Here is a 19,733-nt window from a genome sequence, read left to right as displayed (position 1 = left end):
TCCACCCCTTACGTTCATTTTCTTTTCTCTCCCCCATGATCTAGGTTCATGGTGATGCTTCTTTCTGTGGTCAAGGGATTGTTCCTGAAACATTTACACTCTCTAATCTCCCACATTTCAGAATTGGTGGGAGTGTCCATTTGATTGTCAATAACCAGCTGGGTTACACCACTCCTGCAGAAAGAGGAAGGTCTTCCTTATATTGTAGTGACATCGGTATGTAACCCAGAGAAGAGCTGATGTTGTTGAGTCAAATAAGGGATTTCTAGAGAAACTTCTATTATAGTTCACTCAGAACAGGGAACCTCACTGCTGGTCCCATTTTAATTTTTGGATCAGATATGGTCAGTGGTCGCCAACGGTGTTGTTAATATTCCTTTCAAAGTCCGAGTGTGATCTTTCAATCCCAGGAAATAAGAGTAGAATTTAGAGGGTCCCATCTCAAATTGCTGATGTATCCAGTTGAATGATCTGGTATAACCCAGAGATCAACACAGTTAGTACAACTGGAGTAATTGTCTTTAGAATATTCAGAGTACCCAAGACCACAGTCAAAAAGGATGTGTTCAACCAGTAAATCTGGCCAAGGGGTCTGGTGGGAAATCAGATGTGAAGAAGCAAAGGCGTCCTGTTTTAACCTGTGGAAATTGACAATATTAAAAGAAACACAGGGCTTCTTATTATTCATTCCCTATTTCACAGAATTGACAGAACTGTCAGATGGTGAGAACTGTACTGTTTTTACATCCAGAGCCCGGCCTGGTTGCCATTTGGGACTATCTATGTGAATTTTTTGTGATTAGAGATTTTGAAAATTCATTCTCAACCAACTCTTTGAAGAAATCCTTTTTTTCCGCCCCCTTAGGCTACATCTTTTAAAGACCGTTTTATCTCAGGAGGAAAGATAATAGTCATAATGATAAGAACACACACACATCTGTTATTAGGTACCAGGCTCTTAAGCACTTTATATGCATTAACTCATTGATGCTTTAGGACATCTCTGGGTGATAGGAGCATTATTCCAGTGTCCCAGATTAGGAGACTGGAATTCATGACTTCACCAGGATCACACAGACACAAATACTGGGTCTGAAACTCTCTCTTGTCAGCTGGCCTCCAAAGTGCAGGTTCTTGTTTTTTCTGATGGTGGGTGGGGAGGTGTTGCACTGTGTGACTTGCAGGATCTCAGTTCCCTGACCAGGGACTGAACCTGGTCTTGGCGCTGAAAGCCTGGCATCCTAACCACTAGGCTTCCAAGGAAATCCCAAAGTGCGGGTTCTTAATACCCAAGCCAAACTACCCCTATGATGTGGGCTGTCTCCCCAGGCGGGCAACAGGATTTGGGGGTAGGTTCATGGGGTGACTGGCGGGCTTCATTTCTGTCTTCTGTGCCTCAGGGAAGCTGGTGGGCTGCGCCATCATCCACGTCAATGGAGACAGCCCAGAGGAAGTGGTGCGGGCCGCGCAACTGGCGTTCGAATACCAGCGCCAGTTCCGGAAAGACGTGGTTGTTGACTTGTTGTGCTACAGGCAGTGGGGCCACAATGAGTTGGACGAGCCCTTCTTCACCAACCCGGGCATGTACCAGCTCATCAGGTACGAGGCTGAGCCATCGGGCGCCCTCTGCCCTACAGTGCTTGCAGTAGTGTTTCTATAGACTCACCCCAGGAGGGTGACCAGCTGCCCCAGTGCGCCTGGGACGGGACCCTCTCAGTGCTCAAACTGGGACAGCCCTGGGCACACTGGGATGACCACCCCACGGGTCACAGGAAAGCGCCCCGTGTTCTTCCAACTCCACATGTCTCCTCAGTGAAGAGACAAAGGCAAGCTTAACAGCCTCACTTAGCAGGTGGGAGGACTGAACAGCCAGGTCTTGAGATTTCCTTTTTAGACGCTAGAAAGTAAATGCTTTAGATGCTCCTATCTCCCTCTTTCCTGCTTGATTTCCTCATAGACATAAATTAAAGTAGAGGAGTAAACTTGGTGACTTTTTATGGGCCTTTCTGGTCATAGGTAGCAGACTGCCCTTGGAGGAACAAATCTGGGTTCTCCATTGAGCTTTTTTTTTTTTTTAAGCCACCCAGTTTTCTTTTTTCCTTTTGTTCTTTTCTTTTGGCTGCACTGGTCTTTGTTGCAACCCACAGGCTTTTCTTGTTGCAGCACAAGGGCTCTCTAGTTTCCCTGTGGCGTGTTGAATCTTAGTTCCTAGACCAGGGATTGAACCCATGTCCCCTGCATTGGAAGGCAGATTCTCAACTACTGAACCACTGAGGAATTCCTCCACTTAGCTTTGAATTTAGCACCCAAATGACCTGATGTGACTCGGAACCCCATTTTTAAGAATATATCCTGTCTACCTTTCACTTTTTTAAGGATTATAGTGGTCAATGTGACCAGACTTTGTCATGTAAAATATTATGGGAATGCAGAGCAGCAGCATGGTTATTTCTATTTCTGTAAAATCCAGATGTGGAATAAGTTGGCAAATTTGGTTCAAACTTTTTTAAGTAAAAGAATGCAGAATAAGTAGATAATGTAGGTCAGCCTCATAAATAACTGTCCAGAATTAACAGTTGGTGAAAAAACAAACAAAAACAACTCTTCTACTCATTATTTCTGCCTGACTGTAGACAGAAGCTTATAAAGATAAACTTGTTTTCTCTAGCTTGCCTGGAACAAGTGGTTACACACCATTACCTTTAAAAAACAAAGGTATTGGTATGAAAGTAACATGACATAAAATAGATCTTTTTGTTTTTTTGGCTGCTTGGCATGACATATGGGATCTTAGTTCCCCTACACGCCCTGCAGTGGAAGTGTGGAGTCTCAGCCGCTGGACCGACACGGAATTCCTTAAATGGACCATTTTAAAAAAAAATTTTTGTTTTATATTGGCGTATAGCCAATTAACAATGTTGTTAGTTTCATGTGCATAGCAAAAGGACTCAGCCATACATATATATACCCATTCTTCCCCAAACTCCCACCCCATCCAGGCTGCCACGTAACATTGAGCAGAATTCCATGCGCTATACAGTAGGTTAAAATGGACCATTTTAAAGTGAATGATTCAGTGTGAATTGTATTAATATAAGCACCCCCTCTGTCTAGTCCCAAAACATTTCCCGCATATGTTTTTATAGCAATGACACTTCAGAATACGTTTGATAATAACTGTGTCTGTCTCTCTTTGATTTTTACAAACATGATTGATTTTTGTTTCCCTCCTCCTTGGATAGAGCCCGGAAGAGCATCCCTGATACCTATGCAGAGTACCTTATGGCTAACGGACTCACAACCCAGGAGGAGGTGTCGGAAATCAAAGCCTCCTACTATGTGAAGTTAAATGGCCATTTAACTAATGTGGCCCACTACAGGCCCCCTGCCACGAGCCTGCAGGCCCACTGGCAAGGCTTGGTTCAGCCAGAAGCTTGTATTACCTCCTGGAACACAGGTGTGCCCCTTGACCTCCTGCGGTTTATTGGCAAGAAGTCTGTGGAGGTGCCTGAGGAGCTCCAGATGCACGGTCACCTTCTGAAGATGCATGTGCAGGTAGGGAGCCCAGGCATCCCCAGGCATTGTTTGTCCATCTCTCACAGCCAAGGAATTGGCGTTGGTCTGGTCTTGTTGGTTGGCTAATGCACTTGACAGATATTTAATGTGAGTCATTAGTTTCTACAAACTGATCCTAGCGGAGTTTTGGTACGGACTGTCAACTCAGATTTTGTCTACCTCTGACTTCTATTTTTCCTCCACTTATTTGTTCATTCATTCATTCATAATGTCTAGGGACTTCCCTGGTGGTCCAAAGTGCCAAGGTACAATTTGCCTTCCAATGCAGGGGGTGGGGCTTCCCTCTCTGGTCAGAGAGCTAAGGTCCCACAGGTCTCACTGCCAAAAAACCAGAATATAAACAATAGAAGCAATATTGTAACAAATTCAATAAAGACTTAAAAAATTGTCCACATTAAAAAAAATTTTTAAAACCCCAAACATGTCTTATATATCATGTGTACAGTTACTACATGCCCATTATTAAAAACATGGCCACACAGGAATGCCCGTTTTGGTTTTTCTGAGCTGTGAGCAGAAGACACTTTCATTTTGGGCAGGCAGGGGGATGGCTTAAATAAAATGAATAAAAGTCAATACACATAGTCCCCAAAAGCAACATTTGGATCCTTAAACATATTGAGGTTTTGTTGTCTCGTGTTAAGTATAAATTGACATACACTGCTCTGGTTTGCTTGAAACTTAGTGGTTTCCTGGAACATGGAACTTCCAGCTCTAAAACTGGGAAAGCAAGGAGATACAGGCCTTCATCTTTCTTGAATTTGGATGAAGGCATGATGAACTCTGGATTATTTTTAAAACACTAGCTTGCTTTCTAAGTTTCTATTATAGGTATAGAGACCATGAAAACAATCTGTGTACTCACCATCCGACTAAAAGAATAGAATATTACTTACACCATACACCCCCACTCTCCCCACTCTGCCAACTCCCTGCCACCTCCTCTCATCCATCCGCCAGGTTAACCACTCACCTGAGAGCCTGTTTGTTTTGCCTGCTTTCAAACGTCATATACTTGCTGTCATTCCTCTCATGTTACCTTCTGCGCTTCCTGTTGCATTTAATACTATGTTTTGGAGACTTAACCATTGTTGCATTACGTTTTTTGAACTCAGTGTGAAGAAGGATGTGAGCTCTTAAAAGTTTCTTTTCCCCTCCCCTTCACTTTCAGTCTCGAGTGGAAAAAGTGATGGATGGAACAAAGTTAGACTGGGCCACGGCAGAAGCTCTTGCGTTAGGCTCATTGCTTGCTGAAGGTACGGCTTTTCTGTACAGCTGCACAATGGATAGGGGATGCATTATACGACATCTCTTATTCGTGATGCCTGCAGTGTTGAGTTATAGCTACCTTGTATCGTTTTTATTGACTAGAGAGGTTCTCAGATGTTGTGACTCTTCTTACCTGAAAACACTATTTAATCATCGTATAAGTCATGTTGATAGCCTTCATCAGCAAGTAGTCTATGGAAACACAGGATTCAGGGCTGACTGTATTGGAAAGATATTTTCCCTAGTAATTGTAGGCCAAATGATGACTCTTCACTCTTTAACAGTTCACTTTGACTACAGAGTTTTGAATATGGGACAGGTGCATTTTAAGAAGGATAATCTATTACCTTAAGGGTGATTCTCAGGATGAGCTGGTGTATAAGGATTCAGGGTCACCAGGCCTTATTATCACTTAGGTTACTCATGGGAATCTGGATTTTTCTTTTCCCCTTCTTGCTTGCTTAAGGTTTTAATGTCCGTCTGAGTGGCCAAGATGTGGGCCGTGGAACTTTTAGCCAGAGGCACGCAATGGTTGTTTGCCAGAAGACAGATGACACTTATATCCCCCTGAACCATATGGACCCTAATCAAAAGGGGTTTCTAGAGGTAGGACATTTCATTACCTAGTGTAACACCCAGGTGGCAATGATCGTAGCTACAGGCTTCTTAGCGATAGATGCCGGTAACATCTGAACTTTGGGTTCAGTACTTTTTGAAATAAGGGGATGCTGAATGGATAGACAGTGAAGGTTGGTCCACTTGGAATGGAAGTAACAGACTAGCAAGTAGGCTAGAGCTGTGTCACTCTGGCTACTTATCTGTATTCAGGTAAATGTCAAATGGATGTTCATTTTGTCAATCCAGAATTGACATTATAACCTGCTTGTTGCTGAATTCATTAAAATAAATAAAAAATGTGGATAATAGGTCAACATTTCTTGACAACTTAAAAAAAAAATCCCACTTCCATAAGCTTATTTTATTCCCTAGGACTTAGCAGGCTTGATGAATTTATCTATTATCATGTATTTCCAGTCATTGAGTTAGATTCATTAGAGTCAAGAGCAGAGCCTGGGTCTTTTCATTTTTGTTTCTCTAACAACTAGTGTGGTGCCTGGCACATGAGGTTTATTGAATTATCCTTTAAGGTACAATTAGTGGCATAGCATCTTTTTTCCCTACTCTAGTGATTTGTCTGAGAGCATGGGGTTTACTGATATTCAATATTTTTTAAAAATACACTTGTCAAAAGCAAGATTCCAGGAAATTGCTTAAAGGACATGCAGCTCATATTTTCTTTAAATTAGTCTAAAATCCCCACCTTGATCAGTTATCTAGATTGGTGATCTAAATACTGAAACATCTAGTATTTCCCCTACCCAATCAATGTCTTTTATTGGTTTGTGATTTGATATATGGTATCCATTAACTTTGAATATTGCACTAGGTCAGCAACAGCCCACTGTCGGAAGAGGCTGTCCTGGGATTCGAGTATGGGATGAGCATTGAAAGCCCTAACCTGCTGCCCCTCTGGGAGGCTCAGTTTGGCGATTTTTTCAATGGTGCCCAGATCATCTTTGACACGTTCATCTCTGGAGGTTGGTGTCTGGTGGACGCATCACAGCAGCTGCATGGGGACAAGCGTATGGGAAGGGGCCATAGCTGTGGCCACAGCATCCCTTGCCCCACGAGCTGGGGGCCCGACCTGTCATCCACCGGGGCAGAGCAGCTGTCAGACAGTTCAATATGCTGTTGGGAAGAGCACCTAAGCCTCTGCGAGCAGAAAGGCTGCACCTCCTGGGGAGCATGCTTGGCTCTAGGGAATGGTGCCTATACTTGCCCCACTCCTAAGAGGTCTGATTTCCAGGTCTGCTCTTGGTGTGTGTTGAGTAACTACAGCATGAACAACAAGCAGGCAGCAGTGACACAGTGAGGACTTGTGATTAGAATGAATGTGTGTGTCAGTCCCTTTTTCACATTCAACTCTTGTGACCCCATGGACACCCCACCAGGCTCCTCTGTCCATGGGATTCTCCAGGCAAGAAAACTGGAATGGGTTGCCATTCCCTTCTCCAGGGGATCTTCCCGACCCAGGGATTGAACCTGGGTCTCCTGCATTGCAGGTGGACTCTACTATCTGAGCCACCAGGGAAGCCCGATTAGAATGAATGACAGTCTTGAAAAGCTGCTCCCCACAGCCCAGGGTCACACAAGTATCTCAGAGTTGGAAGTTGTGCATCTTACTGGGTTTAATCATGACTTACAAAAGCAGTGCCCACTCACTGTAGAAATTCCAAGTGTATAAAATACAAGTCTGAGTCTCCCCCCAGACTCTCCCCCCATTTTCTGGGGAGACCCACTTATGGGTTTTGTGTGCACACCTCAGACCCTTCTCCTGGTTGCTTCTCTGTAACTTTGTGGTCCTGAGGAAGAAAAGAGGCTTGAGGAGACTGGACTTTGCCATGTCCAGAGACTCTTCTAAAGAGTCTGCTTCTCAAAAAAAAAAAAAAAAAAGAGTCTGCTTCTCTTGTTTTGGATCTCAGGTTTTAGGGCTCAGCAGTTGTGGCGCATAAGCCTAGTTGCCCTTAGGCATGTGGAATCTTCCTGGACCAGGGATTGAACCCTTGTCCTCTGCATTGGAAGGGGGATTATTAACCACTGGACTACAAAGGAAGTCACTACTTTTTTTTTTACCTGGCAACCTGCATCAAGCAAGTCTATCCGTGTCATTTTTCCAGTGGCATTTCTCACTTCTTGTCTCTGTGTCACATTTTGGTACTTCTTGCAATATTTTAAGCTTTTGCATTATTAGTATACTTGGGATGGTGATCTGTGGTCAGTGATTTTTGATGTCACTATTGTGAAAAGACTGCTGAAATCTCAGATGATGGTTAGCAGTTTTTAGCAAGAAAGTTTCTTTTAATTAAGGTACGTGCATGGTTTTTTCAGAGTGCTCTTGCACATTTGCTAGACTGTGGTATAGAGTAAATTTTACCCACAGTGGGAAACCAAACAATTCATGTGATTCGCTTTACTGTAGAGTCCCAGACCGGAACCTGCAGTTTCTGGGAGGTTTGTCTGTATTTCCCTCCTAAGGAGAAAGCACCGTGCCATGAAAAGGCCTTGAGGGGGTGCAGCGTCAGACTAACAAGTGTCTTACTGTGCCGTCAGCTAGGGTGGTCTGGCACCTGCACTGTAGGATCTCACTCCCACCACTACTTTACAGGCGAGGCCAAGTGGCTCCTCCAGAGCGGCATCGTGGTCCTCCTTCCCCACGGGTACGACGGGGCTGGGCCGGAGCACTCGTCTTGTCGAATAGAGCGTTTCTTGCAGGTATGTCCACTGCCTTCTAGATTCCAAGGAATGTCTTCCCTGCTTCCTAGGTGCTCTGAAATAGAACTGCCTCCTGCAGACACTCCTGAATATGAACCTTGGACTGTAAGACATCGTAGTATTTGAATGAAACAGATCTAATGCAATGTTAGTCAATAGTTCTTGGAAATACAATGCTTCAAGCATGTTAGTATCATGGTTTCATGGCAGTGAAAGTTCTTCTTATGTGGCGAATATCAGTAGTTTCTGAGTCAAGGTGATCATTGGAATCATCTAGGGAGCCTTTTATAAACAGAGATACAGGGACCAAGAGCTTCCCAGGTGGCTCAGTGGTAAGGAATCTGCCTGCCAATGCCAGAGTCACAAGAGATGAAGGTTCTGTCCCTAAGCTGGGAAGATCCCCTGGAGGAGGAAATGGCAACCCGCTCCAGTATTCTTGCCTGGAAAATCCCATGGACAGAGGAGCCTGGTGGGCTACAGTCCATGGGGTGGCGAAGAGTCAGACGTGACTGAGTGACTGAGCACACTCGCAGGCACTGGGACCAGGCCGAGATCCAAGTAGTGACAGTGTTTTTATCAAATGATCATGACCATCAAAAATCTGAGTAACAACCCAGAAACTACCATTATCTTTTGGTAAGAATCATTACCAATGCCACTTAATGCATATTACTTCCTAATATTTTATTATAAAAAATTTCAAGCATAAAGAAAAGGTGGAAAAATTTTACAGAGAATATTCATATGCCCACTTGCTACATTCTGCCATTAATATCTTATTTTAATGTTTTATCATGTATCTATTCATCCGTCATTCGTCTATCTGTAAATCCACGTAATTTTTGCATGTATTTGAAAGTAAACGAAGACGTCAGTACACATCGCCCTACATATGTGCATATCAGTAATTATCTTAGCATGCATGCAAATAAAATATATATAAAGGTGATAGATTAGTAGACAGGTAGATAGATCAGTAGATAGATAAATGCATATAACTGTGTTTGGTTGGTAAAGACAGATAAATAATTTCATAAAAATTAGATTACAGAAATAAATTGCAAGTGAATTAAAAGAATTGAGTGTGAAATACAAAACTGTAATTTTTCAAAGACGTTTAGGAAATGAGTATGCAAAAGATACAATTTGGGAGTCATCAGTTTTGTTGTTGTTTTTGGCCATTCAGCCTGACTTGTAGGATCTTAGTTCCCTGACCAGGGCTCAAACCCAGACCCTAGCAGTGAAAGCTCCGAGTACTAACTGATAAACTGCCAGGGAATTCCTCTCCACTGCTTCTTGACTGGGGTTAGAAGACATGCCTCCACTCTCTGTCCCAGCAGAGTCATCCTCAGCTTTTCAACCTCGTTAGCTGTTTTGATTCTTGTCTGTAAAACAAACTATCCTTGCATTTATTTCATCAGGAAAGTGAGATTCAGACACTGCATCCTTCCAACATATTCACCCCACAGGCATCAAAGTCTGTATTTTTCAAAAAGTCCCTTCCAGATGCTTCTTTTTAAAATTTTAATTGTTTTTGGCCATGCCACACAGCTTGTGGGATCTTAGTTCCCCGACCAGGGACTGAACCTGTGCCCGGGACAGTGAAAGCACCGAGTCCTGACCACTGGATCATCAGGGAATTCCCCCTCTTCAGATGCTTCTTGCAGCCCACCGTGTTTGGGAAGAACCACGTTAGAACACACAGACTCAGCAGATGGGAGCCACCAGGCCTCTCCTGGTGAATTCTTCACGGGTCATACATTTACCTTCTGGTCTTCCTCTGTGAGGAAGAGACACATCTCCTCTCCATCTCCTGGAGATGCCCGCTTCCCCTTAGCATAGCCTGTGCCCTTAGGATGGGGTGAGCTGACTCAACTGTTGGCTCCTTCCTCTCACTTCCCTCCCAGATGTGTGACAGCACAGAGGAGGGTGTGGACGGGGACACTGTGAACATGTGCGTGGCTCACCCCACCACGCCCGCCCAGTACTTCCACCTGCTCCGGAGACAGATGATTCGGAACTTCAGGAAGCCCCTCATCCTTGCTTCTCCGAAGACACTGCTCAGGCTCCCCGTAAGTAGAAAAAAGGTTTGTCAGTCTTTCTCCTCTGGCCGTATTTTCCCCTGCATTTCCCTCTCTTTTGTATATCTGGTTACAGTTCTAAATAATAGAAGTGTCTCTTTAGTTTTAGTTGGCCATGCTGCTGTGTCTCTCTTTTTTTAACCTTTCAAGAATAACTAGAAATCCAGGTCACTTGCAGTTTCATTATTGTGAAGGACAGGCATAGCAGATATTATCACCCTGGTATCCCAGCCTGAGCAGAAATAATCTTTTAGAATAAAACATTTCAAAGTCCAAATGGTGTCAGCACTGCTATGTTTATAGTCGCAAGTTGGGAATTTAAAGTACTTTGATGAAAACAAGTAGTTTTATTCCTTGACTGTGTGTGTGTGTGCGTGTGTGTGTGTGTGTGGCAGAGTTTTGTTAAAGTAAAAAGGGACAGAGAAGGGTTCTGACATAGACATCAGAAGGGGGATGGAGAGTGCCCCCTTACTGACTTTTATTTAGACCTTTTTGGTGAAATGATTTATCACAAGTAGACTCCCTTTCAAACATTGTAACAATATAGCTTATCTACTTCTTGGCTTCACAAGGATACATTTTCTCTTGATTTACCCTAAGTGTTAAATGCACAAATGTTTTTTAAATTACACAAATATGCCAATTTTCAAGAGGCAGAATCCAAGATAATAAGTACTTTTAAGCATGTATTTATCCCATCTGCTATCATTTTTTTCAGTTTTGTATGAGAGTCTGAATTAGAATTAAATGTTTGTGTTTATTGGGATGCCAGTGGTGAGGTGGACTATGTCGTTCAGGACTTGGCTGTCCAAGACGTTGTGTGTGTCTAACCAAGGTCAGAGAGCATGTGTTTGGAAGTGACGGGTGTTGGGAGAAGCTGCCAGGGATTTGGCTTCACAGTTGTCTTTTTCGGCAGTTTCCAGCATTTGGGGGGAGTGAGGTGACCCTCGCTCTCACTGTTGGTTGTGGGCACTGGCGCTCTCCCAGAGTGAGCACCTGCTTACGTTTGGCGCTCCAGACACCTCACCTGTCCCAGCCCGGCCTCAGGGGTCAGTAATGAGGGTCAGTAATGACCTCAGAGGTCAGCTCAGCTTCTTTCACCAATGGCAGCAGTTCATTTGTTTGTTCTCTCTGGGAACAACCCTGTGTGTCTTGAGGTGGCTTCAGGAACATCATGGGACATTTGAGACAAGTGAATGCAATTCCTTTCTTTCTTCCATTTTTTGCTTGCTTGTTTTTTGGCCGTTACATGTGGCATGCAGGATCTTAGTTCCCTAACAAGGGATTGAAACTGAGCCCCCTGCTTTGGGGTCATGTGGTGGTAACCACTGGACCGCCAGGAAAGTCCCTTTATGCTGTCTTTCTGATGGGACTCTCTTGACACTGATATTTTGAAATAGCAATGTGAAAGGGGCCAAGTCAAAATGTAAAGTTACTATAGTTTATTTCTAAGAATTATATACATCTGGGATTCTTGAAGCCAACTTTCATTGTATCCCTAAGGTTGTCATCTGGTCCCTCCATCATACCTAAAAGGAGACTAATGATATTAATTATATATATATATATATGTATATATGTATGTATATATATATGTATGTATATATGTTACTAGGTATTGAGTGAACTGTTAAAAGTTTCACTGAGAATTTCTTTTGCTGTTTGAAATTGAGAATAAGAGTTCATTTTCTGGCCCTAATGCTCCACCCCTCTCCCCAAGTCTAATATACAATTTATTAAACAAATAAGTGAAGCCTTCCTTGGGGAACTTAAAAAATACCAACAGCTCTAGATTTTCAAATGAAAAACTATGCTTATTAAGTCATCAAATACGTTCATGAGACACATAAGTCCTTTTGTTAGTGGAAAGTCAGCAGTACCAGTATTGAATTCTGACTTCTTCCTGAAAACTGGTACAGTGATCTCGCAGAATATACACAGCCAACCTTCTCCAGGCATGGCCTACTCAGAGGTGACTTAGCATGTGGCAGACATGACTCAGGTACACCTGTCAAGTGGCACCAAAATCCCAGCCCAGTTTTGTACATGACTCTGAACTCCAGCTCCTTTTGATTCCTGCTATAGGAAGTGGGGACTGATGAAGGACTCTGGTTCAGAAAGGAGAAAGATTGCCTCCTGTTATGTAGCCAGAGTGTCCCCTTTAGGGTTTCCCAGGTTTTGCTAGTGGTAAAGAACCCACTTGCCAAGGACGGAGACTTAAGAGACTTGGGTTCAATCCCTGGGTCAGGAAGATCCCCTAGAGGAGGGCATGGCAACCCACTTCGCTGTTCTTGCCTGGAGAATCCCACGGACAGAAGAGCTTAGTGGGCTACAGTCCATAGGGTCACAGAGTTGGACATGACTGAGTCAATTTAGCACGCTTGCATAGCTGAATAGCTAATATTATTTTTTTAAATTATATCACAATATTCCAGCATTTTTATGGCTGCTATCAATGACCTCGTCTAAATGTCGTATACGCATCTGGGACTAGACTATAAGGAAACTAACTTAGATGACAGCAGAAAAGATCAAATCCTTCACCTTGGGCTTCATCAGTTTTCTACTTTAAGTTCTTTACAAGTATTTATTTATTTTGGGGCTGTACCACAAAATATGTATTTTGGGATCTTGGTTCCCTGACGAGGGATTGAAACCCAGGCCCTTGGCACTGAAAGTGCTGAGTCCTAAGCACAGGCCTGCCAGGCAATTCCCAACAAGTATAGATTTAAATTGAGCTCAATAATAAAATTTCTTTTCACAATATTCATATATTGTTCTGATTGATGGTTATGTTTATAAATTATCATCAAAATCCTAAAGACAGAAATAATTGCATCACCTTAGCTATGCTGGTTTACAATACAAATTCTATATAATGTTGTTTCTGATTCCCACAGATTAAGGCAGATTTTTAATTGATTATCCATTTGAGTCATCCAACAAAAATTCTAATTGTTAACATTTTATCATGGCACCAGACAAAAGTCAATAGTCTGTAACCTCAGAGAAACAATTTTACCCTGAAGTATGCAGAACAGATACTTTTGAGAAAGATACTATGTTTATCAGTACATATGTTTACTTATAGTCCCGGGAGAGAATTTTGACACTAGTCCTTGGAAAGATCCCTTGTAAGTAAAAGCATCTTCAGCTCCTGTCCATTGGTTGATGGATTTGTGGCTTTTTCTCTCCCTCCTTAGGCAGCTGTATCAGCTCTTCAGGAAATGGCACCGGGAACAACATTCAAACCAGTCATTGGAGATTCATCTGTGGATCCAAAAAAGTAATCTGAAGCGGAGCTCTATTTTCATACTCTGCAGTAGATTTGTGACGAGTGGGAGAACTCGTTCATGTTAAGTGAACCAAGTGACCCTAATCTATATTCTGAAACATATAAATCCTTTAAATCTATGGTGTAGGAGTTAGATTATGCACAGAAGAGTGAATTTTGGAGTATATGTTACTAAAGAAGGTTTCCCACTGCATAGCGTGACTGAACCCCACTACAGCGCCCCCATTGCTTCAGAGGCAAAGCATTTCAATCTCTGTGGTCCCTCCTTTCTTCTGCTACAATTCTTACCTTTTATAAATAATTAATTAATTATTAAAATTTTTATTTTGGCTTCCCGGGTCTTAATTGCAGCATACGGGATCTTTCATTGTGGCAGGCAAACTCTTAGTTGCAACATGTGGGACCTAGTTCCCCGGCCAGGATGGAACCCGTGTCCCCTGCATTGGGAGAATGGAGTCTCAGCACTGGACTACCAGGGCAATCCCTACAATTCTTATTTTAAGATATTTCTCCCCCACCCAATTGTCCCTTTTCTTCCCAACAGGGTTAAGAGTCTGGTGTTCTGCTGTGGCAAACATTTCTATGCCCTGATGAAGCAAAGAGAATCTTTGGAGGCCAGGAAGCATGACTTTGCCATCATCCGAATAGAAGAACTCTGTCCTTTCCCACTGGATTCACTGCAGCAAGAGATGAGCAAATATAAACACATTAGAGGTAAAGAGTCCGTCTTGTTCAGCTTTTTGTTTTTAAGATACCTGAAATGTATTTGGAATATCTCAAATGAAAAGCTGGTACAGGGGAAGTGAGAGTTACTAGAAAGTTGACTCCCATGGAATCTGGAGATGTGAAAATAGTTCAGCTAAAGCCAATGTCTCCATGTCTTTTCTGGTGTCCCTTTCTCTCTCCCTCCCTCTCATATATGACATCTAATTTCTTGAGTTTGGAGGAATGCAATACTATCAATGCTATACTATCATTTATGATAAATCCAGTATGATTGTAAAAGATAAGCCTTTTCAGCAAGTGGGGCTGGAATAATTGGATATCTATATGCACCTAACACAGAAATTAACTCAAAGTAGATCATAGACCTAAATGTAAAGCTATAAAATTTCTAGAAGAAAATGAATGAAAATTTTACCAAATTTACCAAAATCACGTTCCAGAAAAGAAAAACTGGATTTTACCAAAATGAAAAACTTCTGCACTGTGAAAGGCACTTCAAAGAATATAAAAAAGACAAGCTGAAAGCAAGGAGAAAATATTTTTAAATATTATACATATCTGACAAAGGAATCTCCAGAATGTTTGAAGAGCTCTGAAAACTCAACAGTGAGAAAACATACAATCCAGTTTTTCAAAAGGTGCAAAAGAATTGAACTGGCATTTTACCAAAGAACCACGTGGCAAATGACCATATGAAAGGATCCTCAATGTAATCAGTGATAAAGAAATGCAAATTAAGCTAAAGTGAGATATGACTACATACCAATTCAAATGACTAACATGGAAACAAAACAATACGAAGGACTGATAAGGATGCAGGGCAACTGGTACCCTCAGTCACTGCTGGTGGGGATACAGACTGGTCCAGTCACCCTGGAAAACAGTTTGTCAGTTTCTCATGCAGTTAACACAGAGTTACTGTACCACCCAGCCGTCCCACTCCTAGGTATTTACCCAAGAGAAAGGAAAAATCCATGTGTGAAGGTTGACAGCAGCTCTCTTCATAATTGCCCCAAACTGGAAATGACTCCAACATCCTTCAACCAGTGAATGAAGATACAGTCTCTTTGTGCATCCCTACAATATCTTAACCCTCAGCAATGAAAGAGAGTGAACTATTGCATTTGGCAAAATCACCGATGGATTTTGCTAATTCACGGAAGCCAGACCCAAAAGGCTGGCTGTGTGATTCCATTTATCTGCTTGATTTGGAAAAGGCAGAACTTTGTGGATAGAGAAAAGATCAGTGATTGCTGGAGGCTGAAGGTGGGAGGAAGAGTTGAGTATAAGTGACAGAATGAGGGGATATTTGGGGTTGAGAGGATTGTTCTGTATCATTGTGGTGATGTGGTGATGGTGATGGATATATGACTATGCATTTCTCAAAAAAAAAAAAATAACACTGTGCCATATTAGAAAGGTATGTATTGAGGATATATGTGTGTGTGTGTATGTATGTGTATATATATACATATGTATGTATATATACATATATAGATAGCCTGTATGGTATGTGTATGTATGCACACACACATACATATTGTGTCTTTTTGTGTGTGTAGTATGTTGTATATACATTTGCTTGCTGTACTGAGATGAAATTTCTTCTTTTATAGATTTTATCTGGAGTCAGGAGGAGCCTCAGAACATGGGTGCTTGGTGTTTTGTTTCCCCAAGGTTTGAGAAGCAACTGGCCTGCAAGGTAACAGCTCTTCCTTGCAGTGTTTTGTGTGTGTCCCATTTCCTCTGGAGTGCCAACAAGTAGGTTTATCCCCTATTATCAGTCCAAAGTTCTATAAAGATAAACTAAAATATAAAATCTAGTTTTAGGCTCTTCTTTCAGACTAAACTTCTGAGTGTTCAGCAAGTAGTGTATGTGTACCTACTAGTATTATGTTAAAAAAACAAAACAAAAACATTGATTATACTCAAAAAGGTAGAAGACCTACCTGTTGGCTACCTTTCCCGGTCGCCTACTCAGCATTCTTGCCCCAAAGATTAGTAACCAAGCCCCAGGGGAGGAGAGCCATGCGCTAGCTTGTTCTACAGTAACACTTACTCCAGGCCCGCCTGCAAGGCTGGTAAACATCAAAGTCCAAGTTGTTAGTTATGTTTTAGGAAGATAAAAACAAGAGAAGAACAATCACATTTGCTTCTGTTTGTCTTTCTATTATGCTTTGTTTAGAACTCAAGTCACTTGATATCAGCTTCAGTTCCCTGTCCATCACCAACTTCCGGAGTTTACCCAAACTCATGTCCATTGAGTCGGTGATGCCATCCAACCATCTCCTCTGTTGTCCCCTTCTCCTCCTGCCCTCAATCTTTCCCAGCATCAGGATATTTCCAAATGAGTCCGCTCTTGGCATCAAGTGGCCAAAGTACTGGAGTTTCAGCTTCAAAATCAGATATCAGCTTACCAGGCTCCAATCATTTTCACCTGTGAATAGTTCTAAATTAGAAAACTCTACAGCTAAAACCAAGTAACAGTTACCTAAGAACAAGACAAATTCCTGAATGTGTCTCACCTTATCATGCCTGGAATTTAGTTTTCAGTTGTGACATAGAGCTCCCTGTAATCTAGTTTATGTCACACATTACTTTAGAAAACAGTGATTTATGGTTAAACAACTTAAGAGAAATACATTCGTGTCCCTGGGCAAGCTAAGCAGAGCTCTGACTGAGTTCAAATGTCATTTTATTTCTTTTCTGTTTCCACAATAGCTCCGTCTTGTAAGCCGACCCGCGTTGCCAGTACCGGCTGTGGGAATTGGCACCATTCACCTACAGCAGCATGAAGAAGTTCTCACCAAGACCTTCACCCCATGACGTCCTTTGAAGAAATACTACTTCCTTGTAAGAAAACTGCCATAAAAAGAAAGGCTTGTCTCCTCCACTCGCTAGGTACCATGAAAAGATTGTATTCCTGGAAGACATTGAGATTGATGAGGGTGGAGGAGAGGTAAATCTAGAATACATGGAACAGCCAAAGGAATTGTTCTTTGAGACATGAATCCCACAAGTCACTTTGCTCCTTAAATGTACCATAATGTTATACTGTTTTAGGTCAGAGTGAGTTGTGGAACTGGGTCCTGATCCAGATGTCTTTAGACTCTCCTCTTTCTAATTAACTGTATGTACTCAGGAAAAGTTCTTGAGCATGAATTTATTGCTTCAAGAATCCCATGGACAGAGGAGTCTGGGGGGGCTACAGTCCATAGGGTCACAAAGAGTGTGACATGACTGAAGCGACTTACAATTTTCTGTTTTGAGGTTGATCAGGTCACTCTTTATTGAAACACAACACACCTGCCAGGGAAGTCCAAGGACATCTCTGGAACGGAGGAAGACCCCAACAGTTCCCTATATACGTACACCCAGGCATATAGTGTGAGCCAGGGTCCCACTGCTGTGTTTCCTCCAGATTTTCTTAATGCGTGTCACTTTCATGAATCTTCCCTTCTTTATTCAAAGTCCTTGAGTACCTATGTTTTAATTTTATGTCATCTCTGGTGCTGCTTTCCAGCCACTGTGAAAAGTGTTTTATCAAACACTATAGCAAAACTGTATTATTCCTGATTTGTGTTCTTCAGGATCACTATTTTACCCATTGTCCTTAAGTATCGGTCCTATTAAATATAAACTTATGGGTGTTCACCACATTATTATTGAGTTGTAGCTACAGTGAAATTGATTGGTGATCTACTTCGCCATATTATCTTTTTTGTCACTCTTAATTATTCTTGCTACAATACCTTAATATTTTTAATGAACTCTTGGCGGTGTCTGATATGGGAATTTCAGCCACTGGTTGATCAGCCTCGCCTCTAAAAGTCCCTGCTGTCATATGATGTTTATTTGTGGCACTTAAGGATCACTTTGATAGTGGGAACTTTCCAGTGTTAGGTGCTTTGGGGACTTCTAGAGGTCACCAATCTATTCCCTTATTTGGAAATTAGGCTTAGTACTGGAGAGTATAACTAAACATCAGTAAACTTCCTAGCTTTATATGGCTTGGTGCTGCAGGAAACTACCATATACCATTCTTGTGCCATAATACTGTTTTCTCAGAAATGGGAGAGTACCCGAGGCCCTGGAATAGCCTCTCCACTTTTACTGGCAACTGTCAGTGTCTTTTAGAACCAATGTATAGGTTGTTCTGGCCACAGCAGTAGATTAGTGATTCACATCTTAAATCATAAATCATGTAACTTAGTACCATGCTTGTCAACCAATAAAATTACAAAGATCTATTTAATGAGAATGGTTATCAATGTTGTATATTAAACTAGAAAAAAAATAAAAGCACAGGGTCATCTTTTTTGCAGATCTCTTGATTTCTTGAGTTAAAATATTTCAAAAGTCTAAGCACAAAAGTAGATGGAAGACTAGAGTTTTTTTAGTTTAGATCTCTCCAAATGTCTAACTTTACACCTTCCAAGTCTGTTTCTTGTTAATCTCCAAATTGAGCTATGAGATGTATCTTCTATATCTTAACCTTACTCTCAATCATCACTGCAACATGCATCATTATTTTGAATTACCTTGCAGGAAGGGACTGTTAGTTCTCCGCAGCAAGCTGCCAAACAAGTTAATTTTGGAAGACTTTTTATTAAAGTATATTACTTTAGTGTTGTTCCTCTGTATCTTCTCTGACTCATATGAAGAACCAGCTATAATGGAACAAAAATAAGAAATGATCCTGTAAGAGTAGAATGGCGTTTCCTTAATAAATAGTTTATTGAACACCTGTTGCAGTAAGGCGTTTTTCTTGACATTAGAAACACGTGCAAATTAAAGCTAAACCGTGTTGCTCATTGTCCTCGTTAAGAAGTAGGAGGAACTAAAATTTGGGCTAGCAGATTGCTAAGATTATATGCTTTTCCTTACACTATGCTGTCCACGAGGGGACAAAAGAGACTAGAAAAGGCAGACAGGGATTTGGGGCGGGGTGCGGGGCGGGGGGAGGGAGGCGCTGTCCAGTGGTTAAAACTCCGCATTCCAAGGCAGGGGGCGATGTTCCATCTATGGTTGGGGAACTGAGATCCCTCGGGAAGGCTGCTCAGGAAGGCCATAGTAGAGAGTGAAAAGTTCACAAGCTATCAACTACAAACAAATTTCTGAAAACGTCCCAGCAGTTCCAGTAAGATGGAAACAAAATAAAAAGTTTGTTTGGGTCATGCGGGCTCTGGAGGCATCTCGGCTCCAGTCGTGGGGATCGAACCCGTCCTGCGCTCCTGGGGCGGTCGCTCGGGTTGCGTCCTGACTCCAACCCCCGGACCTTCTGGGGGTCGAGGTCAAGGAGACAGCCCTTGCTGGACACTGAGCTCGGAGAGGTGCTCACAGCGCAAAGACCCAGCAGCCCTGGCCCCACAGAGGGTCCCACCTCCTGGGCTTCGCAGGAGGACGCCCACGCTGGCGGTGGCCATGGCAACGACGCGGACGTCATCTGCGCA

The 19,733-nt window shown here is 42.3% G+C and overlaps 1 protein-coding gene across 4 annotated transcripts in view; it reads left to right on the top strand.

Annotated features, from left to right (window-relative positions):
• Positions 1-19,023, top strand: part of DHTKD1 (dehydrogenase E1 and transketolase domain containing 1) — a 43,517-nt gene extending 24,494 nt beyond the window's left edge. For 2 of the 4 annotated variants that reach the window (XM_043480686.1, XM_043480688.1), the window contains 12 exons: positions 45-216; positions 1,401-1,599; positions 3,243-3,555; positions 4,748-4,832; positions 5,312-5,451; positions 6,293-6,443; positions 8,072-8,178; positions 10,086-10,265; positions 13,463-13,545; positions 14,099-14,268; positions 15,897-15,982; positions 17,002-19,023. In XM_043480686.1, coding sequence (XP_043336621.1) covers positions 45-216; positions 1,401-1,599; positions 3,243-3,555; positions 4,748-4,832; positions 5,312-5,451; positions 6,293-6,443; positions 8,072-8,178; positions 10,086-10,265; positions 13,463-13,545; positions 14,099-14,268; positions 15,897-15,982; positions 17,002-17,106 — 1,791 coding nt within the window. In that variant the 3' untranslated portion in view covers positions 17,107-19,023. Of the gene's footprint in view, positions 1-44; positions 217-1,400; positions 1,600-3,242; positions 3,556-4,747; positions 4,833-5,311; positions 5,452-6,292; positions 6,444-8,071; positions 8,179-10,085; positions 10,266-13,462; positions 13,615-14,098; positions 14,269-15,896; positions 15,983-17,001 lie in introns of those variants that run through there. The other 2 variants (XM_043480687.1, XR_006271805.1) reach the window with 2 other exon arrangements.
• Positions 19,024-19,733: the final 710 nt, after the last annotated feature.

The sequence above is a fragment of the Cervus canadensis genome, chromosome 10, assembly GCF_019320065.1.
Source record: "Cervus canadensis isolate Bull #8, Minnesota chromosome 10, ASM1932006v1, whole genome shotgun sequence".
In the NCBI taxonomy this organism is placed as follows: Eukaryota; Metazoa; Chordata; class Mammalia; order Artiodactyla; family Cervidae; genus Cervus; species Cervus canadensis.
Note: the sequence above shows the minus strand (reverse complement) of the source record. Positions and strands in the feature narration are given on the sequence as shown.